Source organism: Chlorocebus sabaeus, chromosome 13 (assembly GCF_047675955.1).
Source record: "Chlorocebus sabaeus isolate Y175 chromosome 13, mChlSab1.0.hap1, whole genome shotgun sequence".
Lineage (NCBI taxonomy): Eukaryota > Metazoa > Chordata > Mammalia > Primates > Cercopithecidae > Chlorocebus > Chlorocebus sabaeus.
The window spans coordinates 78,774,096-78,799,225 of NC_132916.1; the positions used below are offsets into that span (position 1 = coordinate 78,774,096).

A 25,130-nucleotide genomic window follows, 5' to 3' on the forward strand; every position below is an offset into this window, starting at 1 on the left:
TTACTATGGTTCAGATACTGTTAAACACTGTTACACTAAGACATGGGCCCTGTTCTTGATCTTGTGGCCCAGTAGGGGGAGACAGGCTTCTTAACACACTGCTTTGCGCACAATTTAAGTTCTGCACAGTGGGCCTTTGAAGCAGAGTGCAATTTAGTCCGGATTGCTGGAGGCCAGTAAAAGCTGTCTGGAGAAAATGACAACTAGAAGGAGTCTTGAAGGATAAGAAGGATTTAGCCAAAAATGGCAAGAAAGAGTGAGAAGGAAACCTTCACTGGAGAGACTATAATCAATTTTGAATATTTGAATATGTGATGAGAGGAATTTTGTGTATGGCTCCTGAGATAAGACAGATGAAAGCAAATTTCAGTTCAGTATGTGAAAATTCATTTATTTAGTGAAACCCTACATTAAAGTATCCCAACACAAAGCAGATTCGAATATAACATAATTGGTAATTGGCTCATCTCATAGGCTCACATCATCAGTGTGTTAATGTACAATAGGACTGTACCCTTTTACAGGACTGAGTGTTTTGGATCCCACTCACATGCTAAAACCCTGCCATAAAGCTGCATCAATTAGAGTTGTTCAAATGTGAAGCTGCATTGGAAAATGGGAAACTTTATCACCATATGTATGTATATTTTTTGAGACGGAGTTTTGCTCTTTTGCCCAGGCTGGAGTGAAGTGCATGATCTTGGGTCACTGCAACTTCTGCCTCCCGGGTTCAAGCAATTCTCTGGCCTCAGCCTCCTGAGTAGCTGGGATTATAGATGCTTGCCACCATACCCGGTTAATTTTTTTTTCGCATTTTTAGTAGAGACGGGGTTTCGCCATGTTGGCCAGGCTGATCTCGAACTCCTGACCTCAGGTGCTCCACCCACCTCTGCCTCCCAAAGTGCTAGCATTACAAGTGTGAGCCACCGTGCCTGGCCACCATATGTTTTCAAGTATAGGTTTGATGATACTTTGTTGGGAATACCATAGAAGGGATGATTAAATTTAGGCTGGAGATGATCACCAAGGTACTTTCTACCTCTAAGATCCTGCAACCCTTGAAAGACACTCTATTTGATGGTTTCATGAATAAAGGCAGTGACAATGAACAAATTCATAAATTATGGTATTATATTACATAAAACTTAGTTTCGTATTAAAATTGGCAGAACTTGTCAATTGGCATGAAATGTAACGCTGTTAAAATATACTTTCTCTTATGGTTACAAATACTCAGTGGCTCGCGCCTGTAATCCTAGCACTTTGGGAGGCCAAGGCAGGTGGATCATCTGAGGTTGAGAGTTCGAGACCAGCCTGACCAACAGGGAGAAACCCATCTCTACTAAAAATACAAAATTAGCTGGGCATGGTGGACAGGACAACATGATGTGGTCTTAATAGTGCAACTACAGGACAATATGTTGTCATTTAACATGTTCTTTCGTCTCCTGTAGTGTCTGTAAAGACAGGTAAATCAGGTTCAGTTTTGTTGCTAGGAGATGGGGAAGGACAGCTAGGCTGAAAACAGTCTTTGAAATGATATTTAGGGTAACAGCAATTATCCAAATTATCTGGTTTACTTTTCAGGGCTAGGAAAAAACCTACTCTGAGCTGAATAAGTGTATGGTTTTTACTTACTCCTAGAATGCCACAAAATAAAAGACAAGTAGTTTCTTCTGGGCAAGAATATTTCAAAGGTGGTGTTATTTACTCCTTTTATATTACATCAGGAAGCACATAATATCTACTTGTCTACTTTTGTGATATTAAGATTGACAAGAGGCCAGGCACAGTGGTTCAGATCTGTAATCCAAGCACTTTGGAAAACCAAGGCAGGAGGATCGCTTGAGGCTAGGAGTTCAAGACCAGCCTGGGCAATATAGTGAGACCCTATCTCTACAAAAAAGTTTAAAAAATTAGCTGGATGTGGTGGCACACACTTGTAGTCCCAGCTACTTAGGATGCTGAGGTGAGAGGATTGCTTGAGCTTGGGAGGTTGAGGCTGCAGTAAGCTGTGACCATGCCACTGCACTTCAGCCTGGGTCACAGAGCGAGACCCTGTCTCACCTACCAACCCCCCACCAAAAAGTGTGTGTGTGTGTCTCATCCTTCAGAGATGTACAGTGAAGAATTATGATTGAAATGACATCTGGAATTTGCTTTACAGTGATCCAGAGCAGGGGTGGGGAATGAACAGCAGCAGAGGTAAGACTGGCTGTGTGTTGTTAATTGATGAAGCTGGGCAATGAGTATACAGGTTAATAAAACCATCCTTTTCATATGTTTAGAATTATCCATAATAAAAATAAAAAAACTTCAGACACATTAAATAATTACATTCCAAATGCAATCATTACATGCAAAATACAAAACCACAAAATAAAAGGAATTACAGGTTAACATTTATATAAACCTAGGACAGGACAGCATGATGCCAGGGGACAGAAAGTATTAAGAAAGAAATCAAATGATTTGGCTGGCAGAGTGGCTCATGCCTGTAATCCCAGCACTTTGGGAGGCTGAGGTGGGTGGATCACCTGAGGTAAGGAGTTCGAGACCAGGCTGGCTAACATAGTGAAACCCCCTCTCTACTAAAAATACAAAAAATTAGCCGGGTGTTGTGGCGCATGCCTGTAATCCCAGCTACTCGGGAGGCTGAGGCAGGAGAATCGCTCGAACCCGGGAGGTGGAGGTTGCAGTGAGTTGAGACCACACCACTGCACTCCAGTCTGGTTACAGAGCGAGACTCCGTCTAAAAATAAAAAAAATAAAAAATAAAAAACCACCAAGAATAAAAGCCAAGTTTTAAAAGAAATGCAAATTAAATCAAATAGGCATTATAGCACTAATCATAATAGTGAGAAGCTGGAAACATGAAATAATCAATAATAGGCAACCAACTGAAATAAATTATGGTACACACACCTATACCTTAGAATATTATGTAGCAGTTCAAAACGATAATAGAAAAAAATGTGTTTACTGCTAGGGAATGTGCATCCACAAAGATAGTACGTATATTTCATTTTATTAAAAAATTATATACATTGATGGATAGAAATGGATATGAAAAGAATACTGTGTGCTTGAAATTCTAAGTACTTAAAATTTTCTTTTGACTTTGCTTTTTCTGTAATTATTTAGTAGTAACAAAAATTCTTTAAAACATTAGTCCCAGCAATAATACTATAGATAGATCAAAAATCCAAAACCGCTGAGGTAAAGTGGCATTAAAAGAATTGCAAATAGGTAGGGCACAGTGGGGCTCATGCCTGTAATCCCAGTACTTTTGGAGGCCAAGGCGGGCTGATTACCCACGGTCAGGAGTTCGAGACCAGCCCTGGCCAACATGGTGAAACCCTGTCTCTACTATTAATACAAAAATCAGCCAGAAGCGGTGGCTCACGCCTGTAATCCCAGCATTTTGGGAGGCTGAGGCAGGTGGATCACGAGGGCAGGAGTTCAAGACCAGCCTGGCCAACACAGTGAAACCCCGTGTCTACTAAAAATACAAAAATTAGCTGGGCGTGGTGATGAGCACCTGTAAGTAATTCTAGCTACTCGGGAGGCTGAGGCAGGAGAATCACTTGAAACCAGAAGGTGGACGTTGCAGTAAGCTGAGAGTAGCGCCTCTGCACTCCAGCCTGGGCGAAAGACCAAAACTTCATCTCAAAAAAAAAAAAAAAAATTATCAGGGTGTGGCAGCGCATGCCTGTAATGCCAGCTACTCGGAAGGCTGAGGCAGGAGAACTGCTTGAACCTAAGAGACGGAGGTTGCAGTGAGCTGAGATCGTGCTATTTCACTCCAGCCTCAGCAACAAGAGTGAAACCCCGTCTCAAAAAAAATATATATTTATAGGACAGAAAAGCAAAACCTTACCATAATTCCATAACTATGATTATTGGAATTACAAAGTAAATGAACACTTCAATTGTCTTATAGCAGTGATTTGTCATTAAGGTCTCAGCTCAATAATACATTTAAAATCTAACAAACTTTGGAAAGATAGTATCATTAAATTATCTTAAAACACTACATTAGGTTATTATTATCCCTGCAGACAAGGATAAAGATGGTTGGTAAGACTACAGGTGGCTAAAACAAAAGACTTAAAATGGCAAAATTCTTTGATCATATCATCATTTGATTAATAACACTTTTATCTATCAAATTTTAGTTTGGAAATCAGTTCGCTTATCAATATAGAATTCTACTTTATTGCACAATGTTCAGTCTGGCAACTTTCAACTATGCTGTGAAGCTGAACAAAAGCTAGATTCCTTAGGAAAAATGTTGTAGTTTTTCCTTTTCAACAAAAATAAAGTTGGGTCTAAGGAGCTGAAAGAGTTCTGCTCAAAAACCTATTCTGAAAAATGAACTTGTCAAAACATTTTCACCTTAAAAAAATTTCACCATAGGCACAATGGCTCACACCTGTAATCCCAGCACTTTGGGAGGTCGAGGCGGGTGGATCATGATGAGGTCAAGAGATCAAGACCATCCTGGCCAACATGGTGAAACTCTGTCTCTATTAAAAATACAAAAATTAGCTGGGCGTGGTGGTGCACCCCTGTAGTTCCAGCTACTCAGGAGGCTGAGGCAGGAGAATCGCTTGAACCTGGAAGGAGGCAGAGGTTGCAGTGAGCCGAAATCGCACCATTGCACTGCAGCAGAGCAAGACTCTGCCTCAAAAAAAAAAAGAAGGAAAAAAAATCGAACACAGCTATACATCTTTGTCATTTTTGCTCTACTCAATTCTTTCTGAAAAAGTTTATTATTATTATTATTAAGGAAATAAAGTGTGGAAGGATCACAGGAAATACTTGCAATAAAAAGAATAATCGTTAACATTGGCAACTGCCACTAGGAAGGCATATACTCCACATACTACTGATAAAAACTGTAGGAACCTGTTGGTGGTTCCCATAACCACCACTGATATGTTAATTCCCACAGCATCAAAAATAAAGAACTAGTTCCATGAGCTGTCAATAATACTCTGAAGGTAACCTATTCATCAGCACCAGAATCCCACTGATTTTCTTCCACATGTTCACAATATTTTGCCATCAGTCATCTACCGGATCCTACAACTGTGTGGGAGTGTCAGGCTAACAAAAGCCAAAACTGGGCATTGACATTAATGGTAGTTTCCTGATGTTTCCCCTGCAAATCTTGCATTTTCTGATAATAAAATTTTGCACAGAAGTTGGATTTCAAAGGGCTAATTGTATGTTCTATCTGAAATCTTATAATTACAGTACTTCTATGAAAAAAGATGTCTAGTAACATAAATTGCTTCTGCGTCGGTTCCACAAACAAGACAAGGACCTAAAACATCCAAACTGTTCACAGACAGAGACCTACTGGGAAGCAAGCTTGTGATTTCAATTCGGTCTTTTGCAGGATCAGTGCTGAGCCAGGAGCTAATGACAGACTGGTGAACGTTAGCTTGGTTACTAATGCTATGAGACAAAAAAGTACTGCTTCTTCCTCCTGGGAGAAAAAAAGAAAAGGAAGAAATCTTTCAAGATGATTTTTATATTAGTAAACATCCAAACTTCTACTGATATTTAGAAAGGTGATGATACCAATGTGTTTAATTCTCAGAATAATAGGCTAATAATTCCATTATTATATATCACCACTTTTGACCAAAGGCTTATTCAGTGATATTAAATATTGAAATTTCCATGGGATACTCTGGATACCAAACTTGAAGTCTTCAGGCAAAGCAGATGATTTCAACTGTCTTTCTGTTCATCTTTTAATGGAAAGTCTCAGAAACGTAGCAAAATGGACAGCAGACAAGTTGAATAAAGAAAGACATTATTTCCAACTTACTTTCCTCTCAACTTGGTTTAATATCAAATAAGTACAAATTTAATTCACTCAACAAATGACTGAGTACCTACTATGCACCAGGTTCTGTGCTAAGTGCTCTATGCCAAGTCCTTATGTCTTGAAGCTTAAAGATTAGTACATTTAAAATCTTGCTGATCCTTTAAAATATGGCTGAACTTCCTTTTCTAAGAAAACTTTGAAGACAACCTCTACTTCACGTTTTTCTCTTTCCTCGAACCCTCAGCACTTGTATGTACCACTAATTTACTACTTTATAACAATTCTCATATCCTAATTGAACTTTCCATGCCTCTGTCCATGACTAAGAATGTCTTAAGAGCAGGATGCATATTTTATATCTGTTTTACTTTTTCACAGTGTCTAATACTGGACCTTGCAATAGTAGACACAGAATAAAGTTTTATTTCCAGTCTAACCAAGGTTCCTTAAAAGTAAATTTGCAAGTTCAAGACTGTGCGGTTAAGGGAGGAAGGAAGTAAAAACCAAGTATATACTTAGTTAATCCTTAGATGAAACTGTTCGTTTCTCTGTAGATGAAGTTAGCATAGACATGCATGCATGCTCTACACATGCTCTTCACTCCAGAATTTTTCTGGATAATTTTTAGAATTTTTTTTCCCCTTAGTTTTTATCTTTTACTGCCCCTACATTTTACATTGCTCTTGCACACTGTAAAGATTAACACATTATTCAAGCCACTGTGATAAGACTCCTTCCTCATCTCCTTGTTTCTACCTTTCTCCCCGCTCTCCCATAAAGTCCTTATCATGGGCTCCTCAGCCACCAGTCCTTATCTCCCACCACTCTACCCTGCTGGCTGAGCTGCAACCATGGTGTCCTTATTGTACTCTGCCTGTCTCAGGTCCTCAGCATTTGCTGTTTCCTCTGCCTAGAATGCTTTCATGTCACTTACACCTTCACTTCTCTTAAGTCTCTGCTCAAATGTTCCTTCTGCCAAGTGGCTTCTTCTTACGACTCTTTAACTAGAGTAGCTCCCGTCACCCCTGTCTTTGTTGTTTTTCCTCCTACTCTTGTGTATTCTTCTTCATGGTAATTAGCAGTGTATTTGGCCACATTATTTTCCTTTTTCTTTTCTTTTTTTTGAGACAGAGTCTCAGTTTGTTGCCCAGGCTGGAGTGCAGTGGCACAATCTTGGCTCACAGCAACGTCTAACTCCCAGATTCAAGCGATTCACCTGCCTCAGCCTCCCAAGTAGCTGGGATTACAGGCATCCACCACCACGCCCAGCTAATTTTTGTATTTTTAGTAGAGACAGGGTTTCACCACGTTGGACCAGGCTGGTCTCGAACTCCTGGCCTCAGGTGATCTGCCCACCTTGGCCTCCCAAATTGCTGGGATTACAGGTGTTAGCCACTGTGCCCGGCCTCCTTTTTCTTTTCGGTCTCCTTTCTACTTTTCTGTGCTCTGCTATATACTGTAGGGGGTGGAAGTCAGCAAACTCCACTTTCCAGGCTGCTTTGGCATCTGCCATCCAGATGGGCCTTGCCAATAGCAGGTATTCATGGTGGGTGACTGGAAGACAGAGGGGAGAAGCAGCTCCTTCCTACTCCAGGTTTCTGGCAACAACATTGGTGAACTACCACCAGTGTTGAACTACCAGCCTGGTTGAGGGAGCACCTTTTCTGCTGATTCAGAACAAACTTTTACAGCATTTTCAACAATGCAGTAGCAGGGGTACTAACAATTATTATTTCTGGGTGCTCCCTTTTTTCCTATTTGTTCTCCCAACCCCTCTCCTATTACTTTTTGTTTTCCCAGCCCTTCTAACACATGTGAGACCAATTCCCTCTACATCGAAGGTAGTTTCTGACATTCTGATTGGACTCTTACTGATACATTATCTATTTTTTAACTGTCTACTAGAATATTTGCTCTATGCGTGTTGACATTTCGTTCTGCTCACTGTTATATGCCCTAACACCTAGAAGAATGCCTACATGATAGGCATTCAGTAAATATTTCTGAATGAATGAATAAGCAAAAGAACTATGGAACCACAGACAAACCCTCAAAAACAGGAAACTTGGAAAATGCAAAAACCTACAAACCCTTGATTACAACAAGAGACTGGTTTTTGGCTGACCATAACCTACCACTGACTATGAGGAAAAGCAGGACTTTTTTTTTTTTTTTTTTTTGAGACGGAGTTTTACTCTTGCTATCCAGGCTGGAGTGCAATGGTACGATCTCGGCTCACTGCAACATCCATCTCCCGGGTAAAAGTGATTCTCCTGCCTCAGCCTCCTGAGTAGCTGGGATTACAGGCATGCGCCACCACACCAGGCTAATTTTGTATTTTTAGTAGAGATGAGGTTTCTCCATGTTGGTCAGGCTGGTCTCAAACTCTCGACCTCAGATGACCCACCCGCCTCGGCCTCCCAAAGTGTTGGGATTACAGGTATGAGCCACCACACCTGGCCCAACTTGAGAAAAAACCAGTACCCTCAGTTACATCAAATATCAACTTTTTTCTTGCCATTCACACAAACTTGGCAATGCAATATAAAAGATTTGCCTGTGTCTATGCTATGGCATGAGGGTCTAGGTCAATGGCACTCACAAAGAAGAACCTTGGCTGTCTCAAGTGAGCCAGCTTACAGCGTTTCTAGCCATCAGCCATACAGTAGTAAGTAACTTGACAGTCAGATTTCAAGCCCTGTGATACTCAAATTTACTCTGAGGCAAGAGAATAAAAATGTTTTGCCATTAAGTAAAAACCACAAGGATGTCTAATTTGGTACTTAAAAGTATAATAAGGCTGGGTACAGCAGCCCATGCTTATAACAGCAGCACCTCGGGAGGCCCTGGCAGGAGGATCACTTGAGCTCAGGAGTTCAAGACACGCCTGGGCAGAATAGTGAGAGCTCGTCTGTACAAAAAAATATTTTTTTTAATTAGCTGGTTGTGGTTGCAAGAACCTCTGCTCTCAGCTATTTGGGAGGCTGGGGCAGGAGGATTGCTTGAGTCCAGGAGGGCGAGGATGTAGCAAGCTGTGACCATGCCACTGTAGTCCAGCCTGCATGTCAGAGTGAGATCCTGTCTCAAACAAAACAAAACAAAACAAAATTAAAGTATGATAAAATTACACATAACAGGCTGGGCACAGTGGCTCATGCCTGTAATCCCAGCATTTTGGGGAGGCTGAGGTGGCAGATCACTTAAGGCCAGGAGTTCGAAACCAGCCTGGCCAACACGGCAAAACCCCATCTCTACTAAAAATACAAAAAAATTAGCCAGGTGTGGTGGCACACACCTGTAATCCCAGCTACTAGGGAAGCTGAGGCACAAGAAAAGCTTGAACCCGACAGGCAGAGGTTGCACTGAGCCAAGACTGCACCATTGCACTCCAGCACTCCAGCCTAGGTGACTAAGACTCTGTATCCAAAAAAAAAAAAAAAAGAAAAAGGCCAAACATGGTGGCTCACTCCTGTAATCCCAGCACTTTGGGAGGCTGAGGCAGGCGGATCATTTGAGATCAGGAGTTCGAGACCAGCCAGGCCAACATGGTGAAACCTCATGTATACTAAAAATACAAAAAAATTAGCCAGGCATGGTGGTGCATGACTGTAGTCCCCGCTGCTCAAGAGGCTGAGGCACAAGAATCACTTGAACCCCAGAGGCTGAGATTGCAGTGAACTGAGATCGTGCCACTGCATTCCAGCCTGGGTGACAGAGTGGGACTCTGTCTTTAAAAAAAAAAAAAAAAAAGAGAGAGATTACACATAAGAGTATTCATTAAAAAGTTTTACCTTGGTGAAAGAGTGACGACTTTTCAGGTACATCTGTGGAGGCATCCCAGTGCCAGAGGGATCCATCTTCAGAGCAGGTAAACAGATGATCTGGGTTGGATGGGTGAAAGTGAACTTCCCACACTAAGAGACAAGAATCAAGAAGCTCATTCCTGTGCAGATTCACTGAACAAACAACATTAAACCCCCATCTCTAGGCACCATCTTCCATTATCCTCCATCGCATACCTTCAAGCCTCAAGTCTATCATAAAAATTAAAGGTTTCAGAATTAAAGACATAACATAACTTTCCAATGCCTATAACATGTAGAAAGGAAAAAGAACACTTTGGGAGGCTAAGGCGGGTGGATCAGCTAAGGTCAAGACCAGCCTGGGCAACATGGTGAAATACCATCTCTACTAAAAATACAAAAGTTAGCCAGGCGTGGTGGTGCATGCTTGTAGTCCCAGCTACTTAGGAGGCTGAGATAGGAAAATCACTTGAACCCGGGAGGCGGAGGTTGCGCAAGCTCGCCCCACTGCACTCCAGCCTCAGTGACAAAGTGAGACTGAGGGAAAAAAAAAAGGAAAAAGAAGCCAAATAAATTTGTGTACTGGGCAAGGAAATAAATGAAAATAGTAGCTGGGCACGGTGGCTCATGCCTGTAATCCCAACACTTTGGGAGGCCAAGGTGGGTGGATCACCTGAGGTCTAGAGTTCGAGACCAGCTGACCAACATGGTGAAACCCCATCTCTACCAAAAATACAAAACATTAGCCTGGTGTGGTGCCAGGTGCCTGTAATCCCAGCTACTTGGGAGGCTGAGGTAGGAGAATCGCTTAAACCCAGGAGGTAAGGTTGCAGTGAGCCGAGATTGCGCCATTGCACTCCAGCCTGGGCAAAAAGAGCAAAACTACATCTCAAAAAAAAAAAGAAAAAGAAAAAAGAAAAGAAAAGAAAAGAATTGCTAAAACATTTAACCCTATTACTTTATGAAAAGCTTTTTTAAAAATTTTAAAAATAGAGACAGCGTTTTGCTATGTTGTCTACCTCGGTCTTCCACTCCTGGCCTCAAGCAATCCTCCTGCCTCAGCCTCCCAAAGTTGGCTGGGATTACAGGTGTGTGCCCAGCTAGGAATGACTGTTTTTTACAGAAAAGTTTTTTTTTTAATTGGTAAGTTGTCTTATTTTTCAATTCCTGTGTCATTAATATATGAAGATTATATTATTGGAAAAACTGAGAAAGACCCTAATAGAAATACAAAAATGAATTTCTAAGAGGCAATATCCAATGTTGGTTAATGCCAAGATTCTGAATACTTCTGGCCTTTATCAAAGAAATAGCAACTGACTTCTAGCAAACCAAAATTTGGAAATGTTCTAAGAATTTGGATCCAGTTTCAGATGGAGGGCTTTTTATTTTTGGCATAGTCATGGCTCACTACAGCCTTGACCTTCCAGGCTTAAACAATCCGCCTATCTCAGCCTCCCCAGTAGCTAGGACTACAGGCATGCATCACCATACCTGGCTAATTTTTGTATTTTTAACAGAGACAGGGTTTCTCCATATTGCCCAGGCTGGTCTCAAACTCCTGAGCTCAAGCGATCTGCTTGCCTAGGGCTCCCAAAGTGCTAGAATTATAGACATGAACTACCATGCTCAGCCCCAAAGAAATTCTATATATTCCAAAATCACATTCAATTCTGAAAGATACCAGTCTTCCTCATTTCCTCAAAATCTTTTATGGAATCATAATTTCTATAGAAATCTAACAACAAAAAAAATTAGCTAGGTGTAGTGGCACATATCTGTAGTCCCAGCTACTCAGAAGGGCAAGACAAGAGGATCACTTGACCCCAGGAGGTTAAGGCTTAAGTGAGGTACCACGACACTGCACTCCAGCCTGGGCAACATAGTGAGACCCTGTCTCTACAAAAAATAAAAAATTAGCCAGGTGTAGTGGTGCATGCCTGTAGCCTCAGCTACTCAGGAGGCTGAGGTGGGAGGATTGATTGAGCCAGGGAGGCGAGGCTGAGGCTGCAGTGGGCTGTGATCACACCACTGCACTCAAACCTGGGTGACCCTGTTTTAAAAATATATATATAGTGCCAGGCGCGGTGGCTCACACCTGTAATCCCAGCACTTTGGGATGCCAAGGCAGGCGGATCACCTGAGGTAAGGAGTTTGAGACCAGCCTGGCCAACATGGTGAAACCCCGTTTCTACTAAAAATACAAAAATTAGCCAGGCATGATGGCGCATGCCTTTAGTCCCAGCTACTAGGGAGGCTGAGGCAGAAGAATGGCTTGAACCCGGGAGGCAAAGGTTTCAGTGAGCCACGATCGTGCCACTGCACTCCAGCCTGGGCAACAGAGCAAGACTCTGTCTCAAAAAAAAAAAAAGAAAAAGTATAATCCATTCTGGCATGACATCAAAGACAGAGTGAGAAAATGAAAAATTTCTGTCCAGCTAAATCATCTCCACCAGAATCAAAAGAAAAAAAAAAAGCGCTTATAAATCTATCATTCATGTTAAAAAATGATGCAACAATAAATTGAGGAGCACATTTATTAGCAAATATGACAAACAGCCTACATTTGCATGGGAAAAGGGCATTCTGGCACACCTCACTATGGCATATAAAATGGTATGATTTTTATTACCTTTCTTCGGGGAGCAAAGTCTCACTATATTGTCCAGGCTAGAGTGCAGAGGTGCAATCATAATGCACTGCAGCCTTGAATTCCCGGACTCAAGCAATCCTCCTGCCTCAGCCTCCCAAGAAGCTGGTGCATGTCACCCACCTGCCTTAAATTAGTATTATTAACTTTTTAAAGAGGTTATGTTGCTTAAGCTGGCCTAAACTCTCAAGCTCAAGCAATCTTCCCACTTCATGCTCCTGAGTAGCTGGAACTACAGGCAAGTGCCAATGTGCCTGGCTTAAACTGGTATTATTTTTGTGTAGAAAAATCTGTCAATGCATTATGCAAAAGGTCTGGCCTAGCAATTTTACTTCTAAAAAATTATCCTAAGAAAATAAGTACATAAGGCTGGGCATGGGAATAATGGCTCATGCCTGCAATCCTAGCACTTTGGGAGAATTGTGTAAGTCCAGGAGTTCGAGGCTGCAATGAGCTATGATCACACCACTACTGCACTCCGGCCTAGGCAACAGAGACCCTGTCTCAAAAAAAGTACATACAGATAAATATCTAAGGATTCCACTACAGTTTTGGATATAAGAATGAAACCTGTGGCTGGTATGGTGGCTCATAACTCATACCTGTAAACTCAGCATTTCCTGAGGATCACTTGAGCCCAGGAGTTTGAGGCCAGCCTGGGCAATAAAGTGAAACCCCGTATCTACAAAAAAACAAACAACAACAAAAAATCAGCTAGGCGTGGTGACACACACCTATAGTCCTATTTACTTGGGAGGCTAATGCAGGAGGATCACCTGAGCCCTGGAAGTCAAGGCTGTAGTGAGCCGTGACTGCACCACTGCACTCCAGCCTGGGCGACAGAGCCAGACCCTGTCTTTTAAAAAGCCGGGCATGGTGGCTCATGCCTGTAATCCCAGCACTTTGGGAGGCTGAGGCGGGCAGATCACCTGAGGACAGGAGTTCAAGACCAGCCTGACCAACATGGAGAAATCCAGTGTCTACTAAAAATATAAAATTAGCCGGGTGTGGTGGTGTATGCCTGTAATCCCAGCTACTTGGGAGGCTGAGGCAAGAGAATCGCTTGAACTCGGGAAGCGAATGTTGTGGTGAGCCATGATAGCGTCACTGCACTCCAGCCTGGGCAACAAGGGTGAAACTCCATTTCCAAAAAAAAAAAAAAAAGTTAAAGAACGTAAATGTCAAGTAAAAAGAAATTAGATAATTATTTAAATTTACACAATTCAGTCATTAAAAGCTACAATGTAAAATGATCCACATGTATCATTATAGAAAGGTGCTTATTATATGTCATATAACTCACCCAATACAAACTTTTTGTATCTCCACAATACTTACTTTCAGCTTCATGAGCCTTCAGCAGAGACACAGGCATAGTACCTTGTCTAACATCCCAAATACTCAACATTCCATCTTGGCCACCAGTAGCTACAACATGCTGCTGGTTGGGATGTCTATCAACACAGTGGAGTGGCACTCGGTCACCAGTCCTTTTGTGGGAGATAACAATGACATCAAAATCAAATAAAGTACAATTTATCTTTGTGTAACACAGGAAACACGTTTTTTTTGGTGGTGGTGGTTGTTTGTTTGTTTTGAGACAAGGCTTCACCCAGGCTGGAGTGCAGTGCTGCGATCATTGCTCACTGAAGACTCAAACTCCCTGGGCTCAGGTGATCCTCTCACCTCAGCCTCCTGAGTTGCTAGGAGTACATGTGTGTACCATCATGCCTGGTTAACTTTTTGTATTTTTGTAGAGATGGGGTTTCTCCTTGTTGCCCAGGTTGGTCTCAAACTCCCAGGCTCAAGTGATCTAGCCACCTTAGCCTCCCAAAGTGCTGGGATGACTGGTAACTATACCCAGCCTGTTTTTTTGGTTTTTTAAGAGACAGGGTCTTGACCAGGCTTAGTGGCTCACGTCTATAATCCCAGCATTTTGGGAGGCCAAGGCAGGTGGATGACTTGAGGACAGGAGTTCAAGACCAACCAGGCCAAAATGGCGAAATCCCATCTCTACTAAAAATACAAAAATTAGCCAGGCATGGTGACACATGCCTGTAGTGCCAGCTACTTGGCAGGCTGAGGCATGAGAATCGCTTGAACCTGGTAGGCAGAAGTTGCAGTGAGCCAAGATCATGCCACTGCACTCCAGCCTGGGCAACAGAGTGAGACTCTGTCTCAAAAAATAAAAAAATAAAAAAAAGACAGGGTCTTGTTTTGTCACCCAGGCTAGAGTGCAGTGGTGTTGTCTACAGCTTGCTGCAACCTGGGCTCAAAAGAGCCTTTTGCCTCAGCCTCCCAAGTAGCTAGGACTACACGCACATGCTACTGTGCCTGGCTATTTTAAGAAATTTTTGTAGAGATGGGGTCTCACTGTGTTGCCCCAGCTGGTCTCAAACTTCTCACTGCAGATAATCCTACCAAAGTGTTGGGATTACAGGCGTGAGCCACCATGCTCAGTCAAGAAACATGTTTTATATGGTAACTAAGTGACAACGTAGTGGCTGCAGCTACTGGCTGAATCTTTATTTGAGATGGAGTTTTGTTCTTATTGCCCAGGCTGGAATGCAATGGCTTGATCTTGGTTAACTGCAAACTCTGCCTCCCGAGTAGCTGGGTCTACAGGCACACGCCACCATGCCTGGCTAATTTTTGTATTTTTAGTAGAGATGGGGTTTCACCATGTTGGCCAGGCTGGTATCGAACTTCTGACCTCAAGTGATCCGCCCGCCTTGGGCTCCCAAAGTGCTGGGATTACAAGCATGAGCAACCATGCCCGGCCTGGCTGAATCTTAATGATACCAAAAAAATGAACTAAATTAGATATATTTCTAAATAGTACAATTTGGAAATAATTCAAGGCCACAATTATTTATTTTCACTTCAATCTGAAGACATGGAATGAAAGATAATCCGATGGTAAGATGTACAAATCACATTTCCACTTATTAGATTATTTAAAAATTCATACATCAAGTATACTAAGTATGATTTATCACCTTATTTAATGCTTAGTTTATGTAACTATTTTTTCAGTGTGATACATTCTATTTTCTTATGAGAGGAGGTTGTACACCTAAAAAGGAGGATTTCTGCTCAGAAAAAATATCTGGAATTATATTTTCCCCCCAGTCATTACATCTGGAGTATATTTTATCCATTAAACAATCACTGAAAGAGCAGAAATAAGTTCTCCATGAAATAATACAAACTTCAAAGAGTAAAGGCTCTGAATCACTATAACAAATAATTACTAAATGAAGCATAGTAGTATCAACCCCGTCAAGTAATGCTTGCTCTACCAAATTTTAATCAGGGATCTCCCTCTTAAAATGCAATTAAAATACAATATGGCTAAAGCCAGTAGCTATAAACAACCTAACACATTAATTTTTGGATTACATTACTGAAATTACAAATCAACACTTACAGTGACAATATCTGAGAAGGTTCATTTCCTTGTTGTCTGAAATCCCATATTTTCAACTGTCCAATTGAATTTACAGTAAGAATCTCAGGAGTTCGAAGAAAGGTTACAGCGTGGAGTGTACTACTATCTGCATTGTCTAAAAATTTAAAAAATGGTAGTATGTGTTAATGAGTCCCCTTTTTTTCCAAGAAAATCTTAAATCACACTCCTTTCATGGATTGATATATTACAATTTCCAGTAACTTATAATTTAAATTTCTATAGAAAAATGCATGGTAATGTATATGTTTAAATGGATTCTCTTTGGATGGAAAAATATTACTCACAGGACGTCTGAACTGTTTTCTGTTTCTTTTTTTTTTTTTGAGATGGAGTTTCACTCTTGTTGCCCAGGCTGGAGTGCAATGGCGCGATCTTGGCTTACCGCAATCACTGCCTCTCAGATTCAAGCAATTCTCCTGCCTCAGCCTCCCAAGTAGCTGGGATGACAGGCATGTGCCACCACACCCGGCTAATTTTGTATTTTTAGTAGAGATGGGGTTTCTCCAAGTTGGTCAGGCTGGTCTAGAACTCCCGACCTCAGCTGATCCACCAGCCTCAGCCTCCCAAAATGCTGAGATTACAGGCGTGAGCCACTACGCCTGGCCTACTGTTTTCTTTCTCTTTTTTGAGATGGATGTCGCTTAGGCTAGAGGGCAGTGGCACCCTCTTGGCTCACTGCAACTTACGCCTCCCAGGTTCAAGTGATTCTCTTGCCTCAGCCTCTCTAGTAGCTGGGATACAGGTACATGCCAGCCTCCTGGCTAATTTTTGTATTTTTAGTAGAGACGGAGTTTCACCATGTTGGCCAGGCTGGTCTCAAACTCCTGAGCTCAGGTGATCCGCCTGCCTCAGCCTCCCAAAGTGCTAGGATTACAGGCGTGAGCCACCAGGCCTGGCCTTGAACTGTTTTCTAAATGGAAGGCTGAGTTTTCATACATTCCTTTTTAACTCTTAAGATTGTTAACCTGCATTTCTGAGACAGTTGTTCAAGCTCCTCTAAACCCAATCTTACTTCCCACTAGTCCCTGACCTAGAACTTCCATTCTATTGAGCCAAACCCCAGTGCTTCCTACAGAGCTCACTCTAATCTTCTATTATTCTACAGACTCATCCCAAATCTACTCATTTTCACCCTCATCAACACTCGCCCTCTCCATGAAGTCATTCCTGATTGTCATAATGGTCCTTTTTGTTGATTTCCTGGTGTTCAGAACTTACGCCTCATAATTTAACATATACTTTATGGACTTTAGTTTGTGCCACTCCTCTACACTGCCACCAGGCAATGGTCATTAATTAACAAATAAGTGAAGTCGCCCAGTGCAGTGGGTCACATCTGTAATCTCAGCACTTTGGGAGGCCGAGGTGGGCAGACCACTTGAGCCCAGGAGTTTGAGACCAGCCTGGGCAACATGGTGAAACCTCATTTCTACAAAAATTAGCTGGGCATGCTGGTACGCATCTGTAGTCCCAGACACCTGGGAGGCTAAGGTGGGAGGATCACTTGAACTGGGAGGCAGAGGTTGCAGTGAGCTGGGATCATGCCACCGCATTCCAGGCTGGGTGAGAGAGCAACACTCACAAAATGGATTCATGGGCTCAATTCCTAGAGATTCTGATTTAAGAGGTCTAGAGTGGTGGACAGTTAAAAAATTGCCTCAGAGAAATCTGACTGAAGCATAGTTGAGAACCAATACACTTAGTTTTCTACCTAAAAGATGAAACCTCTGTGATTTTGCATTACAGACTCTGCAATCTGGCCCCAGTTTACCCCTCTCTTGCTTCATCTTTCATCTCTCCTACATAGATATCTAAAGTCAGGTCAAACCATACTTTTTGTCATTCTCTGAATGTCTTTATCCTGCCTCTGGCCTATTCCTTTTGTCTAGCACGCCATCTTTTAGTCTTACTTATGGTCTAGAACCCAGAAAAACTATTAATTACTACCTACTCCCAGATGCTTTATCTGATAATGCCCTCTCGCCAAAAAAAAAAAAAAAAAAAAAAAAAAAAAAAAAAAAAAAAAATTGGTTTCTGTTTCTTCTAGTCAGTCATTCGTACTGGCCTCGTCAACCTACTCTCTTGACAAAGGGATCCTGCCATGCGTGCGTGTGTGTGCATGTGTACATGTATTTTTTTGAGACTGAGTCTTGCTCTGTCACCCAGGCTGGAGTGCAGTGGCGTGATCTTGGCTCACTGCAGCCTCTCAGTCTCTCACGTTCAAGTAATTCTCATGATTTAGCCTCCCAAGCAGCTGGGATTACAGGCATGTGCCACCATGCCCAGCTAATGTTTGTACTTTCAGTAGAGACAGGGTTTTGCCATGTTGGCCAGGTTGGTCTCAAACTCTTGGCCTCAAATGATCTGCTTGCCTTGGTCTCCTAATGTGCTGGGATTATAGGCATGAGCCACTGCTACCAGCCATATATTTTTATATCCCTCAATCACTTAACATTGTGTTTACTTTTTTTTTTTTGAGACGGGGTCTTGCTCTGTCACCCAGGCTGGAGTGCAGTGGTGTGATCTCAACTCACTGCAAGCTCCGCCTCCTAGGTTCACGACATTCTCCTGCCTCAGCCTCCAGAGTAGCTGGGACTACAGACAACTGTCGACACTATGCCAGGCTAATTTTTTGTATTTTTAGTAGAGACAGGGTTTCACCATGTTAGCCAGGATGGTCTCAATCTCCTGATCTTGTGATCCGCCCGCCTCGGCCTCCCAAAGTGTCGCGATTACAGGCGTGAGCCACCGCGCCCGGCTCATTGTGTTTACTTTTTTTTTTGAGATAGAGTCTCGCTCTGTCGCCAGGCTAGCGTGCAGTGCTGTAATCTTGGTTCACTGCAACCTCTACCTCCCAGGTTCGAGCGATTCTCCTGCCTCAGCCTCCCGAGTAGCTGGGACTACAGGCACATGCCACCACACCCAGCTAATTTTTGTTATGTTTAGTACAGACGGACTTTCACGATGTTGGCCAGAATGATCACCATCTCTCGACCTTGTGATCTGCCCGCCTTGGCCTCCCAAAGTGCTGGGGTAACAGGCATGAGCCATCATGCCCGGCAGTGTTTACTTAGTATATGGTAAGCACTCAATTACTCTGTGATGAATGAAAGGAATACAATTATTTTTCTTTTTTTGAGATGGAGTCTCCCTCTGTCGCCCAGGTGGGAGTAGAGTGCCATCACAGCTCACCGCAACCTCCGCCTCTCGGGTTCAAGTGATTCTCCTGCCTCAGCCTCCTGAGTAGCTGGGATTACAAGCATGCGCCACCATGCCTGGCTCACTTTTCTTTTCTTCTTTTTTTTTGAGACAGAGTTTCACTCTTATTGCCCAGGCTGGAGTGCAATGGCACAATCTGCTCACTGCAACCTCCGCCTCCCGGGTTCAAGTGATTCTCCTGCCTCAGCCTCCCAAGTAGCTGGGATTACAGGCATGTGCCACCATTCCCGGCTAATTTTTTATTTTTAATAGAGAGAGTGTTTCTCCATGTTGGTCAGGCTGGTCTTGGACTCCCAACCTCAGGTGATCCGCCTCCCAAAGTGCTGCGATTGCCGGGGTGAGCCACCACACCCAGCCTAACTTTTGTATTTTTAATACAGACAAGGTTTCGTCATGTTGGCCAGGCTGGGATTTTTCTTACCTATGGTTCTTAGAGCTTCCTTGTGATCAGCTCTGAAGAGATTTATTCGACCATCCTCTCCAACTGTAACGATTTCTGGGTTGTTGCACACAACACCCGTACATGGTGCACTGCTATAGGAAGGACTGCCAGGGCCTGCGTGGTAGTGAGCTGTAGTCCACTGCTGGTTGACTGACAGAGTCTAGGCATCAGAAATGAGGATACTATTAAAGAAAAGTACTAAGGAACTAGCACTTCTTACCAACAAGAGTATCTTTAAATTCTGACTCACATCCTTCTACAAGAATAAATCTTTTTTCCTTTAGAATAATGAAATCTAGAAACTACTTGCATCAAAGTTCTGTATACATAGAATTAGATTCAAAAGAAATATTGTTTAATAATGCCCCACATTTATCTCAAACTACAGTAATGAGTTTTAGGGATCAAGCAGTTGGATGTTCAAAAGCAACTCTTTGTATTCTTATGGGAATTAACCTACATCTAAAATATACATCTCTGGCCCATGGCTGTGGCTCATGCCTGTAATCCTAGCACTTTGGGAGGCCAAGGCAGGCAGATCATCTGAGGTCAGGAGTTCAAGACCAGCCTGGTCAATATGGTGAAATCCCATCTCTACTAAAAATACAAAAATTAGCCAGGTATGGTGGCACACACCTGTAATCCCAGCTACTTGGGAAGCTAAGGTGGGAGAATTGCTTGAACCAGGGAGGTGCAGGCTGCAGTGAGCAGAGATCGTGCCACTGCACTCTAGCCTGGGTAACAGAGAGAGACTCTGTCTCAAAATAAATAAATAAATAAATAAATAAATAAATAATAAATTAATCTCTGTAGCTTTTTCTAAATGACTCAAAAAAACCTTTAACATGAACTGGGTCTTATATTTACTAGGCATGTCTATTAGAAACGTTACCTTTGGCTGGGAGCGGTGGCTTATGCCTATAATCCCAGCACTTTGGGAGGGTGAAGAGGGCTGATCACCTGAGGTCAGGAGTTCGAGATCAGCCTGACCAACATGGAGAAACCCCGTCTCTACGAAAAATATAAAATTAGCTGGGCGTGGTGTCACATGCCTGTAATCCCAGCTACTTTGGAGGCTGAGGCAGGAGAATCACTTGAAGCTGGAAGGCGGAGCTTGTGATGAGCTGAGATTGTGCCATTGCACTGCAGTGCCTGGGCAAAAAGAGCAAAACTCCATCTCAAAAAAAAAAAAAAAAATTCACTTTTCAAACTGAAGTTCTTTACCTGGTTATTCGGATGGTGAAGGAAAACTGTTACACATCCTGTTGATGAAGCAGTGACAATTCTTTCCTGGTCAAAAAACTAAAGAGAAAATTTCTGCTTGTTAAAGACTCAGAAATATTAGCAGGGAGGAAATCTATTCATTTATTTAACTCAATTAGTAGCAAATGATAACAATTTTAAAAAGCAAAGAGCCTATGAGTGCTAAGCAAATAGCATGTGTTAATGGAGCTGAAAGTCCAAACTGCCATACAAAGTATTTTCACGAATAAACAGTATTTTTTTCCTAGACACATTCACCAGCCATTGATTTAATTTGAGACCAACACAATAAAACGTTAGAAAAATATCATTCCTGGCTGGGTGCGGTGGCTCACGCCTGTAAACCCAGCACTTTGAGAGCCCTAGGCAGACAGATCGCTTGAGTTCAGGAGTTCAAGACCACCCTGGGCAACGTGGCGAGACCTCGTCTCTACGAAAATATAAAAATGAGTCGGGGTTGTGGGGAAGCGGAGCTTGTAGTGAGCCAAGATCGAGCCCCTGCATTCCAGCCTGGTTGACAGAGCAAGACTCAGTTTCAAAAAAAGAATAAAAATTTTTAAAAAGAAAAGCCAGGCGCAGTGGCTCACACCTGTAATCCCAGCACTTTGGGAGGCTGAAGCAGGCAGATCATGAGGTCAGGAGTTCGAGACCAGCCTGGCCAATATGTTGAAACCCCGTCTCTACTAAAAATAAAAAAATTAGCTAGGCGTGGTGGCAGGCGCCTGTACTGCCAGCTACTCAGCAGGCTGAGGCAGAAGAATCACTTGAACCTAGGAGGCAGGGTTGCTGTGAGCCGAGATCGTGCCACTGCACCACTCCAGCTTGGGCGACAGAGTGAGACTCCGTCTCAAAAAAAAAAAGAAAAAGAAAAAAGAAAGGAAAAATATTGTTCAGGCACGGTGGCTCACGCCTGTAATCCTAGCACTTCAGGAGGCCAAGCCGGGTGAACCACGAGGTCAGGAGTTCAAGACCAGCCTGGCCAACATAGTGAAACCCCATCTCTAAAACACAAAAATTAGCCAGGCATGGAGGCATATGCCTGTTGTCCCAGTTACTCAGGACGCTGAGGCAGAAGAACTGCATGAACCCAGGAGGCAGAGGTTGCAGTGAGCTGAGATCGTGCTACTGCACTCCAGCTCAGGTGACAGTGTGAGACTCCGTCTCAAAAAAAAAAAAAAAAAAAAATCTTTCCTAGGGCTAGATAGCTTTCTTTCTTCTCTTTCTTCTCTCTGTCTCTTTCTCTTTCTTTCTTTTTTTTGGGGGACAGCGTTTCGCTCTTGTTGCCCAGACTGGCGCACTCTCAGCTTACTGTAACCTCTGCGCCCAGGTTCAAGCAATTCTCCTGCCTCAGCTTCCCGAGTAGCTGGGGTTACAGGCGTACACCAGGGCTAGGTAGCTTTCTATAGAATAAAACGCAGGGGCTCTCCACACCAGGATTCGAAAACTTAATTTCGGCCAGGCACAGTGGCTCACTCCTGCAATCTCAGCACTTTGGGAGGCCGAGATCGGGAGTTCAAGACCATCCTGGTTAATATGGTGAAACCCCGTCTCTACTAAAAATACAAAAAATTAGCCGGGTGTGGTGGCCTGTGCCTGTAGTCCCAGCTACCTGGGAGGCTGGGGCAGGAGAATCGCTTGAATCTGGGAAGTGGAAGCTGTAGTGAGCGGAGATCATGCCACTGTACTCCAGCCGGGGAGACAGAGTGAGACTCCACCTCAAAAAAAAAAAAGAAAAAGAAAAAGAAAAGAAAAAAAAAGAAAAAAAGAAAGCTCAATTTCATCCCCACCACTCACTACTGGTTTCGAGACTTTGGCCAAGTTAAGTTCACTAAATCGTGGTAAATCTTTAAAACGGGAGCACTAATCTCTGCTTAGGGAGTTGTCATGAGAATTCAAAAAACAAAATGATGTTAATCCCCCTGCACAGTATCTGTCACATAGTGCATGCTCAAGATATATTAGTCTCAATTTTCTCATTAGTAAAACAAAGTAACAATACTTGATTTACTGGCAACCAGTAATAATTAATTTTTGTAAAGCTCCCCAAACGGTACTTAGCACATAGTCGACGGTCAATAAATACAAAAGTATGATTAAATCTACATCCCCCTTCCCAGTCCTTTTTCTGCCACTAAATGACTAAATGATGTCGGGCAAATCATAACTTACAGAGCACTCAGTTTTTTGTAAACGAGGTGTGACACAAGACAACCTTTATGATGCTCTGCTTGTTTAAATGTATTACTCAGGACTTTCAAAGTTAGCTTTTGGATGCTACACAGATTTACCTGTAAATCCATGACATCACCATGGTGTCTGATATCACACAATAATTGATGGTCTCCTTCAAACCCTCCATCAGAGTCCAAGTTTCCAAAATCTCCAATAGACCACAGTGAAACATAATTTTCCTGTAAAACAAAGAGTTTTGTCTTGAGATGACATAAACGTCAACTCTCGGAAAATAAAAGTTGTGCTTCCGTCCAGAAAGCTTACTCCAAAACATCTCAGACAAATAGTATGGTGAGTTTAAAACGTAACGAGATATGAGGCTCAGGCACACCATCACGGGCTCTGAGCTATGGAGCAACCGCGCCTGAAACAGGGTCCGAGGGACCTAGAAGTTCGAGAAAAACCAGAAGGTGGGAGTTGGCGCGCACGCGGCCAGGGGTCAGCTCAACCGGAGGGAGGGAAGAGGCAGGGGCTCGTCCCTATCAGCGGGGATACCTCATTGTCCCAAGATCCTGTAGCGAACGTCTCCGCGGTTTGCAAACTTCCGGGAGGCAGCGGTCGCCAGCGGGTTTTGCTGATTTTCTGAGACACAAACTTCGCATAAATTTCCTCCATGCCGAAAGCAGCCGCAGCAGGTACTGCAAAAAGCAAGCTCAATGCGCGCCTCTCAGCCCCGCCTCTTCCCGCGGAACCCTGATTGGATGGGACTTTAGGAGGGAGACGGTGGCTGCAGAGAGTCAATTCTCTTCGGTAGCCAGTGTGGGCACGGTCAGTATACAAACTGGGAGAACCTAGACCGAGAGGCCCATCTCCTAGAGCGACTCTGAGCAAAGGCAAGCGCGCTTTGGCCTTTGAGCAGTAGGACTTGCTCCTAATCTACAATATCAGTATTTTCTTGTGTTCAATAATTGTGCAGTGTAAAATTTAAGAGCAAAAATAGAACAAAATCAATACAGTAGAAACCACCTTAAACCACACCTAAGCAGTTGCAGGTCACTGCGCATAAAAAACAATTCAAAAATCCTTAAATACGGATTATAAATCATGCTGCTATAAAGACACACGCACACGTATGTTTATTGTGGCACTATTCACAATAGCAAAGACTTGGAATCAACCCAAAAGTCCATCAGTGACAGACTGGATTAAGAAAATGTGGCACATATACACCATAGAATACTATCAGCCATAAAAAACGATGAGTTTGTGTCCTTTGTAGGGACATGGATGCAGCTGGAAACCATCATTCTTAGCAAACTATCACAAGAACAGAAAACCAAACACCGCATGTTCTCACTCATAGGTGGGAACTGAACAATGAGATCACTTGGACTTAGGAAGGGGAACATCACACACCAGGGCCTATCATGGGGAGGGGGGAGGGGGGAGGGATTGCATTGGGAGTTATACCTGATGTAAATGACGAGTTGATGGGTGCTGACGAGTTGATGGGTGCAGCACACCAACATGGCACAAGTATACATATGTAACAAATCTGCACGTTATGCACATGTACCCTAGAACTTAAAGTATAATAATAAAAAATAAATAAATAAATAAATAAATAAATAAAAATCCTTAAATACTCATGGAAGTACCTCAAATACAGTGCCAACCTACTATCCTAAACCTCTCCCTCTTGTCCCCCAAACAAATACTTTGCTTGAAAGTTAATACACACTGTCAGAGCCTGGAGTTAGAATTCTGAAAGACTCTAGTTTTAGTTTTGATGCCAATTGCCTAGCTTTGGTCAATTTAATTATGTGCATGATTAAGAATGAGGTTGGTGATATCTATTGTCAATAGCCCAGGAATCAGTTTTCTAGGTTCCTTCTGTGCTTTTGGTTACACCTATAATATTCTTCCCTTCCTCTTTACTCCTCAGAATCCTGCCTATCCTTCAAGGATCTGTTCTTTCCTTAACCATTTCCTGATGACCCCAGCCAATGTTGATCTAAATCAACATCGCTTTTTTTCTTTTTGAAGACAGGGTCTCACTCCGTGGCCCAGGTTGAAGTGCAGTGGCACAATCTCAGCTCACTGCAACCTCTGCCTCCCAGATTAAAGTGATTCTCTCACCTCAGCTTCTAGGATAGCTGGGACTACAGGTGCGTGTCACCGTGCCTGGCTAATTTTTTTTTTTTTTTTTTTGTAGAGATGGGATTTTACCATATTGGCCAGGCTGATCTCGAACTCCTGACCTC

The 25,130-nt window shown here is 42.8% G+C and overlaps 1 protein-coding gene across 1 annotated transcript; it reads right to left on the bottom strand.

Moving 5' to 3' along the window:
* Positions 1–364: 364 nt before the first annotated feature.
* NUP43 (nucleoporin 43) lies at positions 365–23,564 on the bottom strand. Its single transcript, XM_008006680.3, has 8 exons — positions 23,422–23,564; positions 22,983–23,105; positions 20,656–20,733; positions 19,411–19,591; positions 15,729–15,864; positions 13,637–13,788; positions 9,637–9,759; positions 365–5,497 (listed from the first exon to the last, which is right to left on the bottom strand). Exons 1-8 carry the CDS (start codon positions 23,539–23,541, stop codon positions 5,268–5,270), a joined length of 1,143 nt encoding a protein of 380 aa, XP_008004871.1. The 5' UTR covers positions 23,542–23,564; the 3' UTR covers positions 365–5,267.
* Between the last annotated feature and the right edge of the window lie 1,566 nt (positions 23,565–25,130).